Source organism: Pieris rapae, chromosome 16 (genome assembly GCF_905147795.1).
Source record: "Pieris rapae chromosome 16, ilPieRapa1.1, whole genome shotgun sequence".
Lineage (NCBI taxonomy): Eukaryota > Metazoa > Arthropoda > Insecta > Lepidoptera > Pieridae > Pieris > Pieris rapae.
Window position 1 is genome coordinate 3,498,571 of NC_059524.1, and position 20,395 is coordinate 3,518,965.

A 20,395-nucleotide genomic window follows, 5' to 3' on the forward strand; every position below is an offset into this window, starting at 1 on the left:
ACATTAATGCTGTTTTATGAAGTTTTATTCAGATTATTTGTATGTTAGAATGTTGAAACAAACGTTCTTCTGTTATATGTGACGAATACTTAAATGATCCTAATCCTTGGGATTGATTTGCTCCAGTTCAAACAATTTGTATTCAAAACTTGGCGATTGAAAAGAGTGGCGGAAAGTTTCTTGCCAGTTCTTCTTGCCCGCTCTACGCCCTTGACTTGCGAACTGGTTGTAAATGTAAATTTAATTTGTTTTTTGACGTTCATAAGTGTACATGTTTACCTATATGAATAAAGATATTTTTGAGTTTGAGTATACTCGACAAAAAAAATTTTTTTATAGAACAGGGGCAAACGGGCAGGAGGCTCACCTGATGTTAAGTGATACCACCGCCCGTGGACATTCTCGATGCTAGATGGCTCGCGAGTGCGTTGCCGGCCTTTTAAGAATTTGTACGCTCTTTTCATGAAGGACCCTAAGTCGAATTGGTTCGGAAATACTTCAGTGAAAATAAGTCAGTCGAAAATGTTGCGTTCAGTTTTTTATATCTATCACTCCTTCCGCGTTTATTCGGTCGTTATAAATGCCTTCCTCAATTCGCTTCAAGCAAATGTTTTAATGAAAGTAAACGTTTTTATATTTACCGCCAGTTCTCAAATCAAGGGCGTGGAACGGACGAGAGCTGGAAATAAAATCCGTCACTCTTTTAAATCGCTAAGGTTTTTAATGAGTTGTTTGTAAGCTCCTGCAAATATTAAATTATGCTCTTCATCACATATTAAAGCAGTTAATAAAGAAATATAAAATAATAAAACCAAACGCTTCACCTCTATCAAGGTGGAAATAGGAGCATACACTTGCTAATGCTAATCAGTTCAGTAGGTCTTTATATTATTAGTGAAGCCAAAAATTACTTTTTTTTTCATTAAATATTTAAAAAACCCACTGAACGCAACCGTTGATCCATCTATCGTTAGTTGTGAATCTGATGTACAAAATGGTTTCAACACCAGCTTAAAAACTGTTTTGTACTCTTATAGCATGTAAAGAAATGCACGATTAAGCTAATAATTTATATTAAAAAACTACCTTTGTTCAATATACATTTTTTTAAATTGCATTTTATTAGACATGTAACAGCATTAGAATTGTCTGCATGATACGAGCAATGTGATGTATTGTTATTTAAAATCTACTATAAACATTATATGTATACAATAATTTAATAATCAAATGTTTACAGGCACTCTTGCGGATCTTAAAAAACAGCGCTCGCAGATAAGAACAAACGGGAGTCCCGTTGAATCAAATGTGACTTCGAATAACCACAGTCTGAATTCCATACCAGAGAAAAAAGAGAATCTAATATTATCGCCGAGTTCAGGTACTGTGCCAAGGTTTTCAGGACACACGAGTGATGTGGTCGGTGACACTAAATCGCATAGGTGTTGTATCATCATGTAGATGGCGCTGAAATAAATGCGGAGAATAAAACAAGATGGCGGGGATTTACAGCAAGTGTCAAGTTTAAGATGTCATTTAAGTGTGTCTAGACAGTGATAGTTTCAATACGTATTCCTGTGCAAATGAATGTACCTTATTTGTGTTTGAAATAGATAAGTACGGTATACGTGTGTCAATCATATTTTAAATATTCCATGTGGAAATAAAATTGGTGAGGTTTGGTACAATTTAAATGCCCTATTTATCTATTTCGTTTTTTAATTCCCATTAGAAAGCGCTTATTAGGTTTTAAGGCGCCATCTATTGTTGAACTTTTGTATTTCTTTCCGTTTCGGACCGTATTCCATTTCGTAATGTTTTAAAATGTTAAATGTCTAGTTAGTATGAATGTTTAATGTTTCATGCCGATATTTACAAACGTTAAAACAAGGGCCTCTCAAATTTTAATATTATTTATTGTTGCCTATAGAGTATTGCCATTGGCTTGCCAATAGGGCGTGTGATAGTTATAAGAATTCAATTGTCTTTAAGACGACAAAATATATTAAAACATAATGAGTAAAAGTCAGCGTTTTATATGTAACTTGATCAATGAGCACTCAAAATAAATTCTTTGAACTTAAAATAATGAGCCGATATTTTTAGTAATATATAATAATAGCATTTATCAAGTATTTAGTCATTTATGACATGAATATGTTTTTTATCTATAATATTGCATATAAAGAATTTTTGTCTATCCTACTTTTTATTATGCTTTTAATTTGAAATTCCATTTGAAACATTCCACATGTATATTTCCAATGTCGTTAAAAGTGCCTGTTAATAATGTGATATGGAAGTTGTGAATGATCAAATTATGCTATAGTGAATATGCATGTTATGGGTATTTAAATATTGTTTTATAATAACTGTATTTAATCAAAGAAAAATAAATAGTACGGGACCGGACGCCTACATCAATAATTTAAAAAAAGAGGGTAGTTCAGAATATTTTCAAGTCTGTGACTTTTATATAATATATAAATAATAAGAGTATATAATGAAAAAGATGTTTAAATGAGATTTTTAATTAAATTTTATTTTAGTCACAATTTCGTATTTTTTTGTGTTAAGGTCAAGTCAAGTTTAGAGTTCACAAACTGAAGGTGAATGACCTCAACACTATTTTAAAACATTCGAAATTTTAATATCCGGTTTAATATTACACTGATGTTATATATACAATTGTAAAGAATAAAGTATAATAGCTAATGAAAATAATGGCTATGTTGAAATTGAGGGGCCATGTTTGGACCTATTTGACGTTTTCTTAGAAATTTTATTGCGTTTATGTAAATCTTTCCCATCTTTATCTGCTTTTATTGTATCTTTGGTGGTTCTGTGTAAATAATATTGTTAATTCGTGTTCAATGTAGATTAGATGGTTAGTTTCCTATATGATAAAAATTTTAAAAGTGTGGTGGCATGACAGATATATAAAGTTTAGTGCAGTCAAATATTTTTTTGTTTGTTTTTAGTGCGACGTAGACGTATAAGGGAATAGAATATAACTTGCCATTAATCGCCAATTGCATACTAATATATTAAGACTCGCCTTGACTAAAAAAATTCTGAGACGCACCTACCTATATGTGTATTATATTCAAAAACTTCAATAATTAATTGTAGCTATACGAACGTGCTCAATACATGGATTACTTACTAGCCTAAATTATAATTTACTGTGACTACTTGCGTCTTCCAAAAGGTAATTTCATATGGAGAATAGGCAATAAACTTCATAATTACTTTTACAATGTTTTATATACATTTATATATGACGACCGTGTACCTAAAACAAAAAAAAAACTACTAAAATAAAATATATTGTGGTGTGTTATGTAGATACATGATGCTCACATTGTCGTTATAAAGGAGAAACATACACCTCCCACAATTTGAATAAATATTTGTCATGCACCACATTCTCGGACATTCCATTATCTATGTATATAGTAAACACTTTTGGAGCTATTTTATAATTTAAGTCTTCATTCACTAGTAAAACATTCGTCCATACCATAGTCATTAGAATAATCGTACTTAAGAAGTACTTAGATCGGTTTCTCTTACACAAGGCCTTGCACAAGATGGTTGTTACAGTATTAGTTTTGAAAGCATTTTATTTTACAGGCAGCGTTTTGTGATAATTTATTTGAATAGTATTTAAAAGCATTTATCAGGAATTATTTACTTGGAGATATCCCGTCCGATGTTGGCCCCGATTATTGTATTTTAGCTGCGGTAGCAGTTTTAAAAAAGGTTATAAAGGTAGCTATTTTAATTGTTAGTTTTGTCATACATTACCTACAAAGAAGACACTAAACACAGAGTTAGAAAATTTAAACGCTTCAAATATTATGTTTGAATATGCAAAGGACTTTTGTGACATAAAAGATAGGTTCAATTTCTATGTAGTCTTTAGTTTAAAAGTGCTATGATTGAACATTTTCTTTATTGTATAATGCAAATGTGTCGTCAGAGTTTTATAATGGTAGGTATATATTGTTGAAATTCTCGTGGCATCTGTTGATAAGTGTTGCCATCCTATCGTAGCTAAAGTATGAGAATCGAGGTTATCTATTATAAGAATTATTTAAATCTATCGACAGCAAAAATTGTGGAAATTGTAAATATTTTATATGACTCGTCTTTGGATTTTAATTGTGATTCGTATGAGTTCTAGCCTATAAAAATTATAACAGTGCCTCGTAAAATCTTGCCTTAAAATATATTTTTTCTGTTACATGAAGAATTTATCCAGATATTATATTTTAAAATTACATAAAAATTATTTTGTTTTCTATAGAATGTGCTTTAGAAAATTTTGTGTAAAATTATAGGGAATATTTGACTTGTCTACTGTTTACCTACTCCTGCCTTTTCTTGCCTTAACCAACTTGCACTATGAATCCATTTTGTCCTCACTTAGGCATGTATGATGGCAAGAAAAAAGCATATATAAAAATATCTTCGGTATATTTGAAAATTAAAAGCAAATTATTAACTTATATATGAAAAATTGTTATGTGCCTGTATTTACCACTGTTTAATCATGTATACGGTACAAATTATTCTTAGAAATGTTAATGCAAATAGTACTGTTGTCTTTTGAGCTCATAATAATTATATGTGTACTTAATGACCTAAGCAGTAGTGTTTTATATTACGTGATTCCTAAATCCTATTAATTGAAATAAATTTGTTATTGAAATCAAAGTTGTATTTTTATAACCTTCAAAAGTTTACAACAATATAGTGCAACATTTACTGAGTATAGAATTGCTATGAAAAATTAGTACCAACATCAGTCGGCAATTCATAATTTTAAATGCGCAAAGAGATGTATAGACAAATATTATGGACACGCATCGCGAGGCTGTATTTATTATTAAAATATATTTAAAGATTTGATAGCCTATGTCAATGTGGGATAATTTCATTAATAATGTAACATTGTCATTGTGAATGTATGGCACTGTAGTTTTTTAAATATATTCAATACAAAAATATGAATCTTAAAGTAGAAGTAGATAAATACTTGGCATAAATATAGAAAATATTGTGCATTATTGGGTGGTAAACTCCTTCGACGATATCAATCAATATTAAAGAACAAAATTTCTCAGATAATTTTTATCTGTGGTTCCTGCCAAATTTTTGAAATTGTTTTTTCATAATTTTAATAAGAATATAAATATAATCGGAAAAACAGCTGGTGACTACGTGTAGTGGTTGTGCTTCGCGAAGAGCTAGGAGTCATCAAGCCCAGGTACTTTATTCTGTTGTTCTAATGTAGGGCGTAATTTACTTACCCAGAGCAGTGTTTCCCAAGGAGGGGTTCAAGCTACACAGGGGGGCAATTTGATTGTTAATGGTATGTAAAATAACATTTATTATATTCGAACATTTATAAAAAAAATGGAATTTTAGTTTTTCATTACATGTTTTTAAAACTTACTGTTTCACTAACAATTTCCTAGTCTCCTTTCAGAATTTCCTAATCAACCTTTTAAGTTTCTTAATTCAGTTCAAAATTTTTAATGAGTGCCTACCTAAGTACATACACAATAGTTCAAAATAAATTTGAACATAAAGTATGGGAAAAACTGTCATATAGACTTAAACTAAAAAATATTTCTACCACACTTTGTATTCTCATTTCAATGTAAGATTAACGGTTATTGCATCATTTCGAACGTACCACTTGCCAATATTTCAAGCTTGTCGATCATTGTCCTCAATGTAATGTGATTTGCAAGTATGGTTAGTTACTAGTCAGCAAGATGCCGTGAAATAACGTTTAATACGTTGTTTTACAATTTAAAGTTTAGGCCCGTTCTGACCCTGCATCTGTTCGGCTATTCCATAACTCATGACTTGATGGGAAGAAACATTGCAGGACCGACTACTATTACTACTGAAACATGGGGAGTTCCACCTCTACCTAATTTACCTTGAAAAAATTGAGTTAGAAAAGTCACCGGGGTGTTTATTCATTTGCCCACTAATTTGAACCCTAGACTTCAAACTAGCAGATCTAAACAATGAGCACCTGGACATAGGCATTAATACAAGGTTATAACAATGTAAAATGAATTTTTCTATAACTATTTTTTCATAATCATCGTGTCAAGTGACATTTAATTAGAAAATATTACTTTAACGCTACACTGCGTAAATTTTTTGGTATTGATAAGTTACGTTGATGAATTGCGGCAGTGTTCGCCGGACCGCTGCCGCGTCTTGATGTGTCACGGCTTCACTCAGTATTTTTAATACGATTGCTGCTCGGCCCATAGTAAAGCCTGAAAAATATATGTTGAAGTTATTACGACATTTCTGCAATATGAAGCCACCAACCAATGTAAGTAACCTAATATTTTGTTTGATTTAAGAACCTTACGCATTTAAATTATTGATTTCTATGTTTTCCGACTTATGTTTAGTTTTTCTTACGAAATTATCATAATGTTATGGATTTTTTAGTATCGAAATATGTAATTTGCGTCTCAGTTTTATATCTCCGGTATTCTTTGAAGACAGAAAAAAGGCGGTAGGTTCAAAACTACGGTTCTCTTTATTTAAACTAGAAACTTCTGAATAGAATACCACGTTTTCATTCAGCATTTAAAGCGAATTCATGATGACCTATTTGAAATCGTTGGAGCAATTTTACAAAAACTTTCAGCTGACCCATCATTGAAATCTTTAAAGGATGTTGGCAATTTTAATAAACAGAAATAGAATATATTCGTCATGTATGATTTATATTGGTTAAACTACGTCCTACAATTTAAGTGTTTGACCGTTTGTATTTGAGGCCGCAAGTAAAGACTTGGAAAACATAGCAATTGATAATGCGATTAATTTTTTGTCTTATTTCTAAAAACGTAAATTATTATGTGTCTTATTTAAAATGTATCATTGCAAAAGCCAAAACGTGTATATATATTTTATATGATTTATGAGAAATGCTGAATCATTAATGTAATGCGAACCGATTTATTAATTACGTCTTCTAAAACAATATTTGAAATGAGTAAATACGACCACGGGGCAGTAATAAGACATTAACCTCTCAAATGTTATCAATTAAATACTACAGGGGGCTATTGATTACTAACAATGCATAATTGATTAAATATCAGTATAGCTAGATGCCCTATTTTATTCGTATTTTGAGAACAAAAGATTTCTGTGCAATTCTTGTCATGTTTATATGGTTCTATTCATACAGACGATAAGTTTTCTCTGTACTGTCGTTGTCCTATTTAAATTTTTGAATACTTAATGCTTCAATACATTTCGATGGTATAGCATAAATGATACTAATTATTAAAAAACTTTTAATAATTTAAATCTAAATTATTCAGTAATTATTTCTCGCTGTTACCTGCACGTGGAACATATATATAGTATTTAATATGTTTCAATAAGTGAAAAGACTTTTATTCGAGTTCGTTTTGTCGACGCGCTTCCTGCAATTTTGCAAACAATTTTGTTATATTAAACTACGATGTTTAATATAACAAAATTGTTTATTAGAGTTTGGTTTTTAATTAAAATCTGGACTTTCTTCCTACGCAAAGTTAGATAACTACCTAGCCAAATCGTATTCTATATTGCTGATTTTAAAAACCATATTTAGGTTTTAAGAGGGCCTCTTATAGGTCTTTAAAAACTTTGAACTCTTGTTTCGGAAACAGGTTTATATTCGAATACCTTAGTCGGGAAGAAAGCTGGTTTTATTTCTAGAAAATTTGTCGGAAGACTGGTTCTTACTAATTACAGTGTCCCATGTCCATACCCTGTGCATGAATTTCAAAAGAAAAACGGAATCATGAATACTTATTTCATGATTCTTATTTTTCTATAATTAAACAAAATTTAAACTATCATCAATTTTTTTTTATAGAAATGTAGTTTCTGTGTCAGAGTGCCCTTTATGCCGACAACATTATTAAATAAATAGATGTGATCTTATATTTTTTTCTACACAGGCCGCTCTCCTGCACGATGTTGACATCCCAACCAAGAAAGCAACTTTTGGAATGGGTTGTTTCTGGTCAAATGACTCCCTTTTTGGAGTCACACCAGGCGTCATCCGTACCAGAGTCGGCTACTCCGGTGGTACTACGAAAAATCCTCATTACAGAAACTTGTAAGTTTAATGGTTCCACATGTGATTTAAGGTTATACCCAAATCTGTGCCCTCACATGAGCTTTATCAAGATGTTTTCCTGGGAAATGTGTCGCGACCCTTAAACCTGAAGTTGTGTTCGAACTCCGGCTATAATAATGATTTTTTCTAAATATTGAATAATTCTAAAATTGTATGACTTATACTGCGAAGACATGTCAGACTCTAACTTAATAAGTTAACTTAATAATTTTGGGTCGTTCACCATGGTACATCAAAGTTTAAATGATTATTAATATATTTAAAAATGGCGCCAAAGATATATAAGGAACACACAGTATACGACGGTACTGAAATTAAGTACCTGCTAATGGTTTCGGGTTACCGATTTTAATATTCAAATTTTTATGGGAGGTCCCTACACGAACACAAATATATCCTTTACTATATTTATAATAAAAGATTTGCTATTACACAATATAAGTACGATATAAAATTAACCTTTTTACGTACTCGCTTATAGCATAAAACATATATAATTTGTCATTTATTGATTTAATGAAACTAAAAACAATTACAGTATTCAGAGCAATAGTCCTAAGTATGACTCCCGTATGCTAGGAAAGTTATTGGATTTTGGCTAACGGAAACCATCGTTAACAGTCGACTCAAAATGTATCTAAGCTAAAACTTATAAATTAAATCATATATTAATACACAAATCTAGTCTTAGTGATCTGTAGAATTTGTCATAAAAAAGTATTCATAGACAAGATAAAAATCAATTGGAGTAGTAAATTTTCGCGATAGTACAAAAATGTGTCAAGGTCAGATAATATTATCAATATATTCAAATGCAAGATAACTCCATAGTTTGTATACAATACGCGTTTTATACTCGTTAGTCACTTTTACGATTTGTAGAAAATTATTGTCTAGTCATGATAGAAAATAAGGAAATATATTACTTGCACCGTGTTGCACAACTTTAAAAGAAATTACTAATGAAAGAGTACGAATTTCAAAAATAACAATATTATTGCGAGTTCTAACTATAAGTTAAAGGATTGGAGTTGTCAAGGATAGATAGATAGGTGGATAGGATCCTGTTACAGAAACAATAGGCGTTCGAGACTAGAAGCACGAAATAGATTGCGAAGGTTAAGACTCTAACATACGCCGATGACTTTGAGGATTTGACCTCTACTACAAACAATAATTTACTAACGCCATCTAGTCTAACAAAATAGTGAATAGTCTAACAAAACTACGTGAATACGAAACCAATTATTAGCTAAATATAAAAATTTATAAATAAATATTGGTCTAGAAAAAATGGTGGCTGCCAATTATTTAACTAGTACATACATGATTTTTTTACATGTTTAATTCGTTCTGAGGTTAAAACTTTTTAATGTCAGTATTGCTAAAATACCGAAACCGAGTCATCATCATCAGCTGACGATGGACTCTGATGGTTGGTACTGGATCTCGAGGATGGTAAGCAGTAGACATACCGTCATTGAGCTCGTTGTAATCAGCTCAGCGAAACGATACTAGAAATGTGACTATATGAACCTGATGATGGACTCCGAAGGTGAGTAGTGGATCTCGAGGATGGTAAGCAGCAGACATACCGTCATTGAGCTCGTTGTAATCAGCTCAGCGAGACGATACAAGAAATGTGACTATATGAACCTGATGATGGACTCCGAAGGTGAGTAGTGGATCTCGAGGATGGTAAGCAGCAGACATACCGTCATTGAGCTCGTTGTAATCAGCTCAGCGAGACGATACAAGAAATGTGACTATATGAACCTGATGATGGACTCCGAAGGTGGGTACTAGGTCTCGAGGATGGTAAGCAGTAGACATACCGTCATTGAGCTCGTTGTAATCAGCTCAGCGAAACGATACTAGAAATGTGAGTATATGAACCTGATGATGGACTTCGAAGGTGGGTACTCGGTCTCGAGGATGGTAAGCAGTAGACATACCGTCATTGAGCTCGTTGTAATCAGCTCAGCGAGACGATACAAGAAATGTGACTATATGAACCTGATGATGGACTCCGAAGGTGGGTACTGGGTCTCGAGGATGGTAAGCAGTAGACATACCGTCATTGAGCTCCTTGTAATCAGCTCAGCGAGACGATACTAGAAATGTGACTATATGAACCTGATAATGGACTCCGAAGGTGGGTACTGGATCTCGAGGATGGTTAGCAGTAGACATACCGTCATTGAGCTCGTTGTAATCAGCTCAGCGAGACGATACGAGAAATGTGACTATATGAACCTGATAATGGACTCCGAAGGTGGGTACTGGATCTCGAGGATGGTTAGCAGTAGACATACCGTCATTGAGCTCGTTGTAATCAGCTCAGCGAGACGATACTAGAAATGTGACTATATGAAGCTGATGATAGACTCCGAAGGTGGGTACTGGGTCTCGAGGATGGTAAGCAGCAGACATACCGTCATTGAGCTCGTTGTAATCAGCTTAGCGAGACGATACTAGAAATGTGTTATATGAACCTGATAATGGACTCCGAAGGTGGGTACTGGATCTCGAGGATGGTAAGCAGTAGACATACCATCATCGAGCTCGTTGTAATCAGTTTAGCGAGACGATACTAGAAATGTGTTATATGAACCTGATAATGGACTCCGAAGGTGGGTACTGAATCTCGAGGATGGTAAGCAGTAGACATACCATCATTGAGCTCGTTGTAATCAGCTCAGCGAGACGATACTAGAAATGTGACTATATGAACTTATTAATATTTAATATTAAATAAATATTAGGTAATATTTACTATAATACCACTATATTTCTTTGAGTTTATTGAAAAAATAATCAATTTCAACGATTCGTCTTCCAGTTGAAATTTTAAATATTTTTCTTGGTTCTGAAACCTACGAGTGCAGCATATTATATCTAAGCCCGAAAATGAAATCAGAGTCAATCAGATCCAGTACCCACCTTCGGAGTCCACCATCAGGTTCATATAACACATTTCTAGTATCGTCTTGCTGAGCTGATTACAACGAGCTCAATGACGGCATGTTTACTGCTTACCATCCTCGAGATCCGGTCCCCACCTTCGGAGACCATTATCAGGTTCATATTGTAAAATTTCTTGTATCGTTTCGCTGAGCTGATTACAACGAGCTCAATGACGGTATGTCTACTGTTTACCATCCTCGAGACTCAGTATCCACCTTCGGAGTCCATCATCAGGTTCATATAGTCACATTTCTAGTATCGTTTCGCTAAGCTGATTACAACGAGCTCAATGACGGTATGTCTACTGCTTACCATCCTTGAGATCCAGTACCCACCTTCGGAGTTCATCATCAGGTTCATATAGTCACATTTCTAGTATCGTCTTGCTGAGCTGATTACAACGAGCTCAATGACGGCATGTCTACTGCTTACCATCCTCGAGATCCGGTCCCCACCTTCGGAGACCATTATCAGGTTCATATAGTCAAATTTCTTGTATCGTCTCGCTGAGCTGATTACAACGAGCTCAATGACGGTATGTCTACTGTTTACCATCCTCGAGACTCAGTATCCACCTTCGGAGTCCATCATCAGGTTCATATAGTCACATTTCTAGTATCGTTTCGCTAAGCTGATTACAACGAGCTCAATGATGGTATGTCTAATGCTTATCATCCTCGAGACTCTGTACCCACCTTCGGAGTCCATCATCAGGTTCATATAGTCACATTTCTAGTATCGTCTCGCTGAGCTGATTACAACGAGCTCAATGACGGTATGTTTACTGCTTGCCATCCTCGAGACCCAGTACCCACCTTCGGAGTCCATCATCAGGTTCATTTAGTTACATTTCTAGTATCGTCTCGCTGAGCTGATTACAACGAGCTCAATGACGGTATGTTTACTGCTTGCCATCCTCGAGACCCAGTACCCACCTTCGGAGTCCATCATCAGGTTCATATAGTCACATTTCTAGTATCGTCTCGCTGAGCTGATTACAACGAGCTCAATGACGGTATGTTTACTGCTTGCCATCCTCGAGACCCAGTACCCACCTTCGGAGTCCATCATCAGGTTCATTTAGTCACATTTCTAGTATCGTCTCGCTGAGCTGATTACAACGAGCTCAATGACGGTATGTCTACTGCTTACCATCCTCGAGATCCAGTACCCACTTTCAGATTCCATCAGGTATCAGGTTCAGCAACTTATTTTACTTGGTTGTACAAGTTGCACTTGAAACTTGACAACTCTAAATTTGAGTTTTGTTTGGGTAGGTACTTATATACATATACTTATAACATACAATAATTTCCGAAGTTCATGTCCTCGCCTCACTTGATATTTCTTTTTATATTTTGGCATTTCTAAAAAAATCCGCGGGTAAAAACTAAAATACGCAAATATTTAATTATTATTGGCTTCGACACACAAGCGTAGTCCTCCCGTCGCAAAGCGTTGAGGTGGACTGAAGACAAGCCGCATGCAGGGCTCGCGGGTGTGAAATTGCGGAGGGAAGCCCATTGCGCTTGAGTTTATTTACCTTTTATTACTTTCCATGCCCAGGAAACGAATTAATACAATTTTTTTTTATCAAGATAATAATATATGCTATATCTAATAATACGTGTAAGATTAAAATAAATCGCATAAACCGTTTTGGAGCGAATTTGTAATTTATGTCTAATCTACGGTTCGATGGTAAATTTTTTTTTGGGAAATTGGTATTGCTTTTATCTTTTTGGATTTTATCAATCGATACAGTAGGCTTCAACCCACAATATATATTTTTTTCAAATGCATATGAGCGACAGTTCTTCCAAAAATTTAATTTAAACTAGGGCTAGTTGACCGATTTGAGCACTGTTCAAGCCTTAAGAGTGTAAGCCATTGTTAATGAATCATAAGATTACATTACATATTTGCATGATACGATTTGGAAAAATGAAAATTAATTATAAAACCATGAATAAACCAATATAACCGAATGATTTTTATATGAAAATTTATAAAAATAGATTTTACAAGTCCTGTAAATGTTATCTCCTAATTTATAATACCTCGTCATTAATTGATATGATTTAAGATGGTTAAAGTCATGTTCATTAGTATGCAAAACCGAAATAGAACTTAGACTAAGACTGGTAGGCGATGATATTTTTGTTCCACGCATGGGATGATTCGAAAAAATCACACATGATGCTCTTTTGTTATTTTTAACATTTGTATTGGCAATTATAATTTGTAATGCGCTATAATGACGAAAGTGTAAATCTTGCATGATATGAAATAATTGTATTACATTATAATAGTTTTGGTTAACTAAACTACTATTTTATTACATTCCAGTATTTCTGAAGTACTTTTTAATATATAGAATAAACTTAAGCGTAAAAAATCGTGAGCTATAAAAATTACATTACCACGAAACCCATTCATAACATTGTAACCTAGTTATAATGTATAAAAAAGACAATTAAAATAATAATTATATGAATGAACATATTAAGAACCGTTAAAACTGTTTACTGTAGTAAACATACGTGGTCATTAATCTTGCACGAGTGTGTATTGCGTAATTATTACTTTAATTACAATAAAGCGATTATATAACCTATAATCATTAAAACGATTCGCTTATTTACCTTTAATTATAGAAAATGTAAATTAATTCAGCTACATAGTTTTAAATGAATCTTTAACGGTGCAAAGTTCAAATGTATGTTGTAGCTTAAATATGATGTACTTGCACATTTAACCCGACTACCTTGGATGTTTATGTTATAGAGATAACAATGAAACCTTATACTTTTAGATTGAATTATCATAACATACTACTACATCTATAACAAAACACCTTATATTGTAGGTAATGCCTATAAAAATATTCGTTATTGAAATGTACTATTGTTCTTTAGAAAATAATAACTCATTCTTATCTCCTAACAATTCTTTATTATTCCTTGTTGTAACTTGTAAGTTGTGGTTAGATTTCTTTGTTCTTGATGTTTTCTAGTTAAGTACACTGTCAGGCACTACATTTTTTACGTCATTTATTGAGATTAAGGGCATGTTTAACAATGTATGGATAAAGTACCAAATAGCTATGCAACACATAAATTATTCGAAAGATAAAAGTTCCAAACAAGATACTTCGCGTTTCATGACGAATAGCGCTATCTGACAGTCGTGAAACGTAGAAATACTGTTTATCCTAACAATAAGTAATAATAAATAGCTTATTTGGAACTTATCCGGACATTGTGAAATAGACCCTTAACCTATTAAATCAATCGCAAAACAGTTTTGGTATACTATACAAATATACATATGTATTTTAATAATTTTCAACGGCTGTATAGTTAAATTCTTTGAAGTCAATTGAAATTAATTATGATTGGAATTGTCTATGCTAGTTTTAGAAAATAACTGTATCATCTCTTCCGACTATTTAAATAATATAAAAAAAAATCTTAATAATCTCACGACATTGTATGTTTGTATAAGCCAAGGTGGTGCCGGCAAGGCCAAGGCATCGTCTACGCATGCGGGCTCTATTTTTGGCACGTTGACCGAGTTTAAAACAATCGTGTCTAGAATTGAGAACCACTAAATCTAACTTGAATAATTAATTTAAAACTCAAGGAAAAAAATTGAAATGTGATAAGAGCCTCGTCGGCATTTTATTAAAAGTCGAATATTTTTATTACTATCTTCTTGTAATACGGCATCTATCTAGGCATGTGACAGAAACGTGTCTACAACAGTTTCATAGATTATATGAGGCTTTAATGGGCACCTTATCAGCATTTTGTGCCTTTTACATGTCGTTGATCTATCGATTGTCTGCTTGGCGAGGTTTTCCTTCATTACTCAAGATGTTGTACAAACATTGTGTAAAAAAAACTTGGCAATTAAAAAGAGTGGCGGAGAGTTTATTGCCAGTTCTTCTCTTCCGTTCTACGCCCTTGATTAGAGAACTGGCAGTAAATGTAAAATTAGATTTATTCAATCTATATTCTTTTTTTTGACGTTAATAAGTGCACATTATGTTACCTATATGAATAAATGATTTTTGACTTTGACATTGTACGAGTAGGTGTAAATTGTCTGTAAAATTCCACACCACGTTACGACTTTAGGATTTATGGTTGTCAAAAAATAGATTATTCTGTAATAATCTATAAAATTCACGCTATAACACTATTAATATTATATAAATTATGTGTTCCGTGGATTTTAAACAATGGAATCGTATCTCGCTCTAATGTAGCATTTCTTTTGAATCTCACATATGGAAGACTCAGAATTATTAGGGCAATTAAAATTTAATTAACATATTTACATTTCTTGAAAAGGATTAGATGTTTGTAGCATGTTAATGATATTTTAATATAGCGATTAGCAATTGCTTTGTGACTCCGTTATTAAACAATGATAAAACAAATCGTTTAAGAAATAACTTTAAAAAAGAGTATTTTTGTGTACAAATAAATTATAGCACATTATTAAAATAATTAAGAGTAAAAAGTATTAATATTTGCCGGTTTATTTGGTACTGATATCAGTTTCACATACCACTTACTTGAGTTACAATTGTGCGAAGAAATATTAATGAACTCATATTTGAATCTCAGCATAATTATAGTATTGTAATTTTTCAGAGGTGACCATACAGAAGTAATAGAACTGCACTACGACCCAAAGACCATCACTTATGAAGACCTACTTGAGATGTTTTGGGCGAACCATGAATATGGACTTACCACAAAATTGAAGAGACAGGTAATTGTCATTGCAATTTTAAATTTCAGTTGTGTCATTTAAAATTAATATAGTAGTATTCTTCGGGATCTAAGTTATCGAATAACACATCAACAAATCAGTCTATGTACTATTTTAACTGATTTTCGTCTGTTTCTGTCAAATTGTTTACTTTTTTGCACTCTCTATACCTTTCGACTTATTTATTTATTATAATTGATAAGAAGGGGGCCATTCTTTAATAAAGTATGCGGCATGGTATTATCAGAAGGACGCAGGCAATAAAAAGTATGAGAGGTTCTTGCCAGCTCTTGGCCGTTTTACGTCTTTTATTGGTGGTTAATGGAAATTAAGAATAATTTAATTAATAAGTAGGTTGTAGTACCGTCAAATATTGCCTTTATTCGCTAGGCTATAATCATAATGATCTTTAAAGTTTAGGAATAAGATTCAGAACGAAATGTTTTTCCAAAAATCAATTCAAAATAATTTCACTAAAAATTGTAGCGGCCAAATTTTGATAGGCAACTTGGTAGATATACATTCTCCTTATTATAAATATACATAATAATTTGGTTATTTTGCAAATAACCGATGAGCGCACTAATCCTGCAGTCGGATCTCGTACCTACTATTAGCGGTAAGTGCCGTGAGTGAGTAATCCATTACATTTTTGACGTTTCTGAATCTTACTAAACTATTACTGATTTTGATCGATTATATACGAACTAATATGTCAAGACTTATTCGTCGTATTTCACTTAAGTGAAGAAATGGCAGATTGAGAGGAAAATCAATTATTACGCTCGTGGAATCTAGTTATACGTCGCAATATAATAAATCAAATCAAATCAAAATATCTTTATTTATATAGGTAAACATGTACACTTATGAACATCAAAAAAACAAATTAAATTTACATTTACAACCAGTTCGCAAGTCAAGGGCGTAGAGCGGGTAAGAAGAACTGGCAAGAAACTTTCCGCCACTCTTTTCAATCGCCAAGTTTTTAATACAAATTGTTTGAACTGGAGCAATACAATCCCAAGGATTAGGATCATTTAAGTATCGTCACATTTATAAAAGGCTTTATTAATTAATTAACTTTTAACAAGGGTTTTGAATTTGTTAAGTGACAGTATGACTTACTATTATATATATAATATTATGTACATATATAGCGCGAGATACGATTCCATTGTTTAAAATCCATATATTAAATTTATATAATAGTATTATATTACGACGGCAATTAGGTTTATTGGCTCTCCAACTGGATATTTACGATCATCGAGTTATATAATAAGGTTTCTCTGTTTTACAAATGTACCTAGCGATTTCAAAGTTCCAACATTCGCCATTTAACAGGCTATATTTATTTACAAATTATAAGTTCAGCCGAGCGTGTAATCCAATACGTAATTATAAATATCCATTACATGTTAATTTGTAAAATCAAAGAGGTTTTATTTTTCAGTACCAATCCCTAATATTATACCACGAGGAAAAACAGCAAGACGCGGCGGAGGCCTCATACAAAGTTATGCAAAATCAGTGCAACGGGCAACTTCGGACAGAGATTGCACCAGCGGGTCCCTTTTACCCAGCTGAAGAGTATGTATTAATAACTAATTGAATTTTGCATTAATCCAACATTTGCCGAATTTTATTGTTCCCGTCTAATGTGCAGACGTCTTTTTCCTATCCTGAAAAATCAAATAAATTTAAAAATAACATTTATTTCGATATATTTACATAAAAATATAAAAGGTATGGACTTCTTCGTAAACGAACGCTTCATATTTTTAAGAATAGTCCGTCTTACTATTTTATTATTAACTATTAAGGAACAAATTAACAATTTAGAGTCCTTTAAATTGTCTCTTATTCTATAAACACATAGATTCACCTTAGCTTAATGTGAACTTAACAAAATATTAACTAAATTGGCTTAGTAATCGTTTATTATACTAAAGTAAGGTTCGAGTACAACTGTTAGTCTAACGACGGCTTTTGCCAGCAATATCTAGAATATGAATATTTAAAATTATCAATTGAATAATAATGTCAAGGCCCACTCCTTTAGAGAAATCAGCTGTTTATAGGACCACTTAACCTTTCAATAAGTTTGACACGTCTATTTAAAATATCCAAATGACATATGTCATTTGTCCAATTTGTACGTAGATTCAACGGATTTTGAATTTTGCAAAGATTAGGATGTCGTCGTCTATATTATATTCAAATAATATATTTAACAAGAATCAACCTTTTTTACATTAGAGATAATTATAACTTTTAAGGTAAATAAATTGGATGTTCACGAATGTCTATTTAAATAGTATCATACTGCTTTTTTAAATTGAATTGTTATTATTAATAAAATTAAAAATACACCTACAGTTTATGTGAAAAATTTTAAAAAAAGAAAGAGGATTGAAAATATGTATATTTCTGAAAGCACTTCATAATCCCTCCCAGCTTTAAGTATTTAAATTTAACAAATACTAATTACAATTTTAATTTTTTCAGTTACCACCAGAAATACAGATTGCAAGGTCACAAAGATTTGTGTCGTAGCCTTGGTCTGGATTCTAAGAAACTACAAACGTCCCACGTAGCGGCCAGACTAAACGGCTATTTGGTGGGAATTGGCGGGAAAACGCAATTTGAACAAGACATAGTCCGACTGGGTTTGAACGAGAAACAAGCGGAATATGTGCGAAGAGAGTTCGAAAGAAACGAAGGAGGCGGTCTAGCTTGTTAAAACCTTCGTGGAACTCACATATAGCGCGGAGCGCTGGAAAGCATAGACTATATAATATATTTCGACGCATTAACATATTATGACCATTACATATTTTTTTAAATGTATGTAAAAAATATTTTAATACATGAGTTTGTTTGAATAGCGCAAACACGACTATTGATTTCATGTATTAGGTATACATAGAAAGTATTAGTTTTAAAATGTATTTTTGTGATAATATGCTATATTCACAAAACAAGATTTATTAAAGTCTATTTTACATAGGTTAATATGACGTAAATCAAGTGTTTTAAGATTGTGGCTTTAGTAAAACGATTTGTTTTCATGCATTTTTGAAGGAATATGTTCTTTCATTTTCATTCCATAGTCATTTATCTCATTGTATTAAGATTTTAGGTATGTTTCACGTTCCATTAATTTAGAGAATTATTAAAATTAATAGATCAATTAAAAAATAATTATAATAGATTAAAAATCTATTTTAATTTCCCATTGTAGGATTAGACAAATTTAATATAATATTTTAATACAACATTACCTACATAATGTATTTTGACAAATGAACATAAATTGTTTATTAATTAAAATTATTATAATACACTATATTCTGTTTATTAAGTAAACAAATTATTTTAAAAGCGTTGTTTTATTTGTTAGTTAATCTAAACATGACATTAAAAAAAATATTACAACTATAGTCAAACAGTAGGTTTCAACATGAAATTCAATTTTTTTTAAAGTTACGCATAGTAAAAATTAAAAAAAAATGTATTGTTACTAAGAATAATTAGCAAACGTATTTTTTTAACACATTAAATTCTAATAAGAAATGACGATTATGTTTGTATCAGCGTATTTACACTAGCATAATATATCAGCGACATCTGATTGAACAGTATTAAAATTATACATTTTCTAAAAATATACTTATTACGTATTTTAAAAGGTTCTAAATTATATTCACGGGAAACAACAATATTTATATACTTTTCATATTCATTAAATAAATAATAATACGGAAGAAAATTTAGTACAGTTTGGTTATTAGTTCTAAAACTTTCCAATAGAGGGCACATTTACAATGCAGTGATTTAAATAGTAAATTAATAATTGTTAGTTTACACATGCTTTTATTTACTGTAATGGCTAGAAAGTTAACAGGATTAATATTATTTATTTTATAATAATATAAGTGTTATAGATATAATAACTGTTTCATTTACTATAAGAAGAAACATACCGGAACTATGAAACCCGGATGTCAAAATGAAATATATACAAGACTAATACTTAGTTCAACATACAACCCAACTAAATCTAGATACAACCCAGTTTACAACCAATTAATGACTAACAACTAACTAATAATAAAAGCGGTGAATTTACATTGTAAACCCTAGTACCCTAATACCTAAAGTACTAGATTCTACCCAGATGTAAAGGTCTTTATCGTATTTGCATGACTATCACGATCGCATGCCTAGAAAAGCATAATGCTCATTGTTTGATATTCCCTGTGTGAATACTGCGCAATAACTTAAGTGATTTCATTAACTTAACAACGACTGATAATGTTGTCTATTTGTGCATCTGCTTAATGCTCATTAATATATTGTGAATGTAAAGTTTTTTAGTGCGAGTAAGAGTAGGATAAAGAAAGAGGATTCTTATTAATATATTTTGTAGATACTGAAGTTGTTAATGTT

General features: G+C 32.0%; 2 protein-coding genes across 3 annotated transcripts in view; both read left to right on the forward strand.

Moving 5' to 3' along the window:
* Positions 1–4,720, forward strand: part of LOC110998086 (protein phosphatase 1 regulatory subunit 16A) — a 35,783-nt gene extending 31,063 nt beyond the window's left edge. For both annotated transcript variants that reach the window (XM_022266540.2, XM_022266541.2), the window contains exon 10: positions 1,241–4,720. In XM_022266540.2, coding sequence (XP_022122232.2) covers positions 1,241–1,461 — 221 coding nt within the window. In that variant the 3' untranslated portion in view covers positions 1,462–4,720. The remainder of the gene's footprint in view (positions 1–1,240) is intronic.
* A 1,486-nt stretch (positions 4,721–6,206) lies between these two features.
* On the forward strand, positions 6,207–19,156 carry LOC110998099 (peptide methionine sulfoxide reductase). The gene is made up of 5 exons (XM_022266557.2): positions 6,207–6,370; positions 8,007–8,167; positions 15,820–15,940; positions 17,397–17,533; positions 18,452–19,156. The coding sequence occupies exons 1-5, from the start codon at positions 6,323–6,325 to the stop codon at positions 18,684–18,686; spliced, it is 702 nt and encodes a 233-aa protein (XP_022122249.1). The 5' UTR covers positions 6,207–6,322; the 3' UTR covers positions 18,687–19,156.
* Positions 19,157–20,395: the final 1,239 nt, after the last annotated feature.

Excerpts from the sequence above, each read along its gene's own strand:
- LOC110998099 (XM_022266557.2), top strand. The coding sequence starts at position 6,323 with ATGTTGAAGTTATTACGACATTTCTGCAATATGAAGCCACCAACCAAT. Across the intron at positions 8,168-15,819 it reads AATCCTCATTACAGAAACTT|AGGTGACCATACAGAAGTAA; the intron begins GTAAGTTTAATG and ends GTAATTTTTCAG. Across the intron at positions 17,534-18,451 it reads CCCTTTTACCCAGCTGAAGA|TTACCACCAGAAATACAGAT; the intron begins GTATGTATTAAT and ends TAATTTTTTCAG.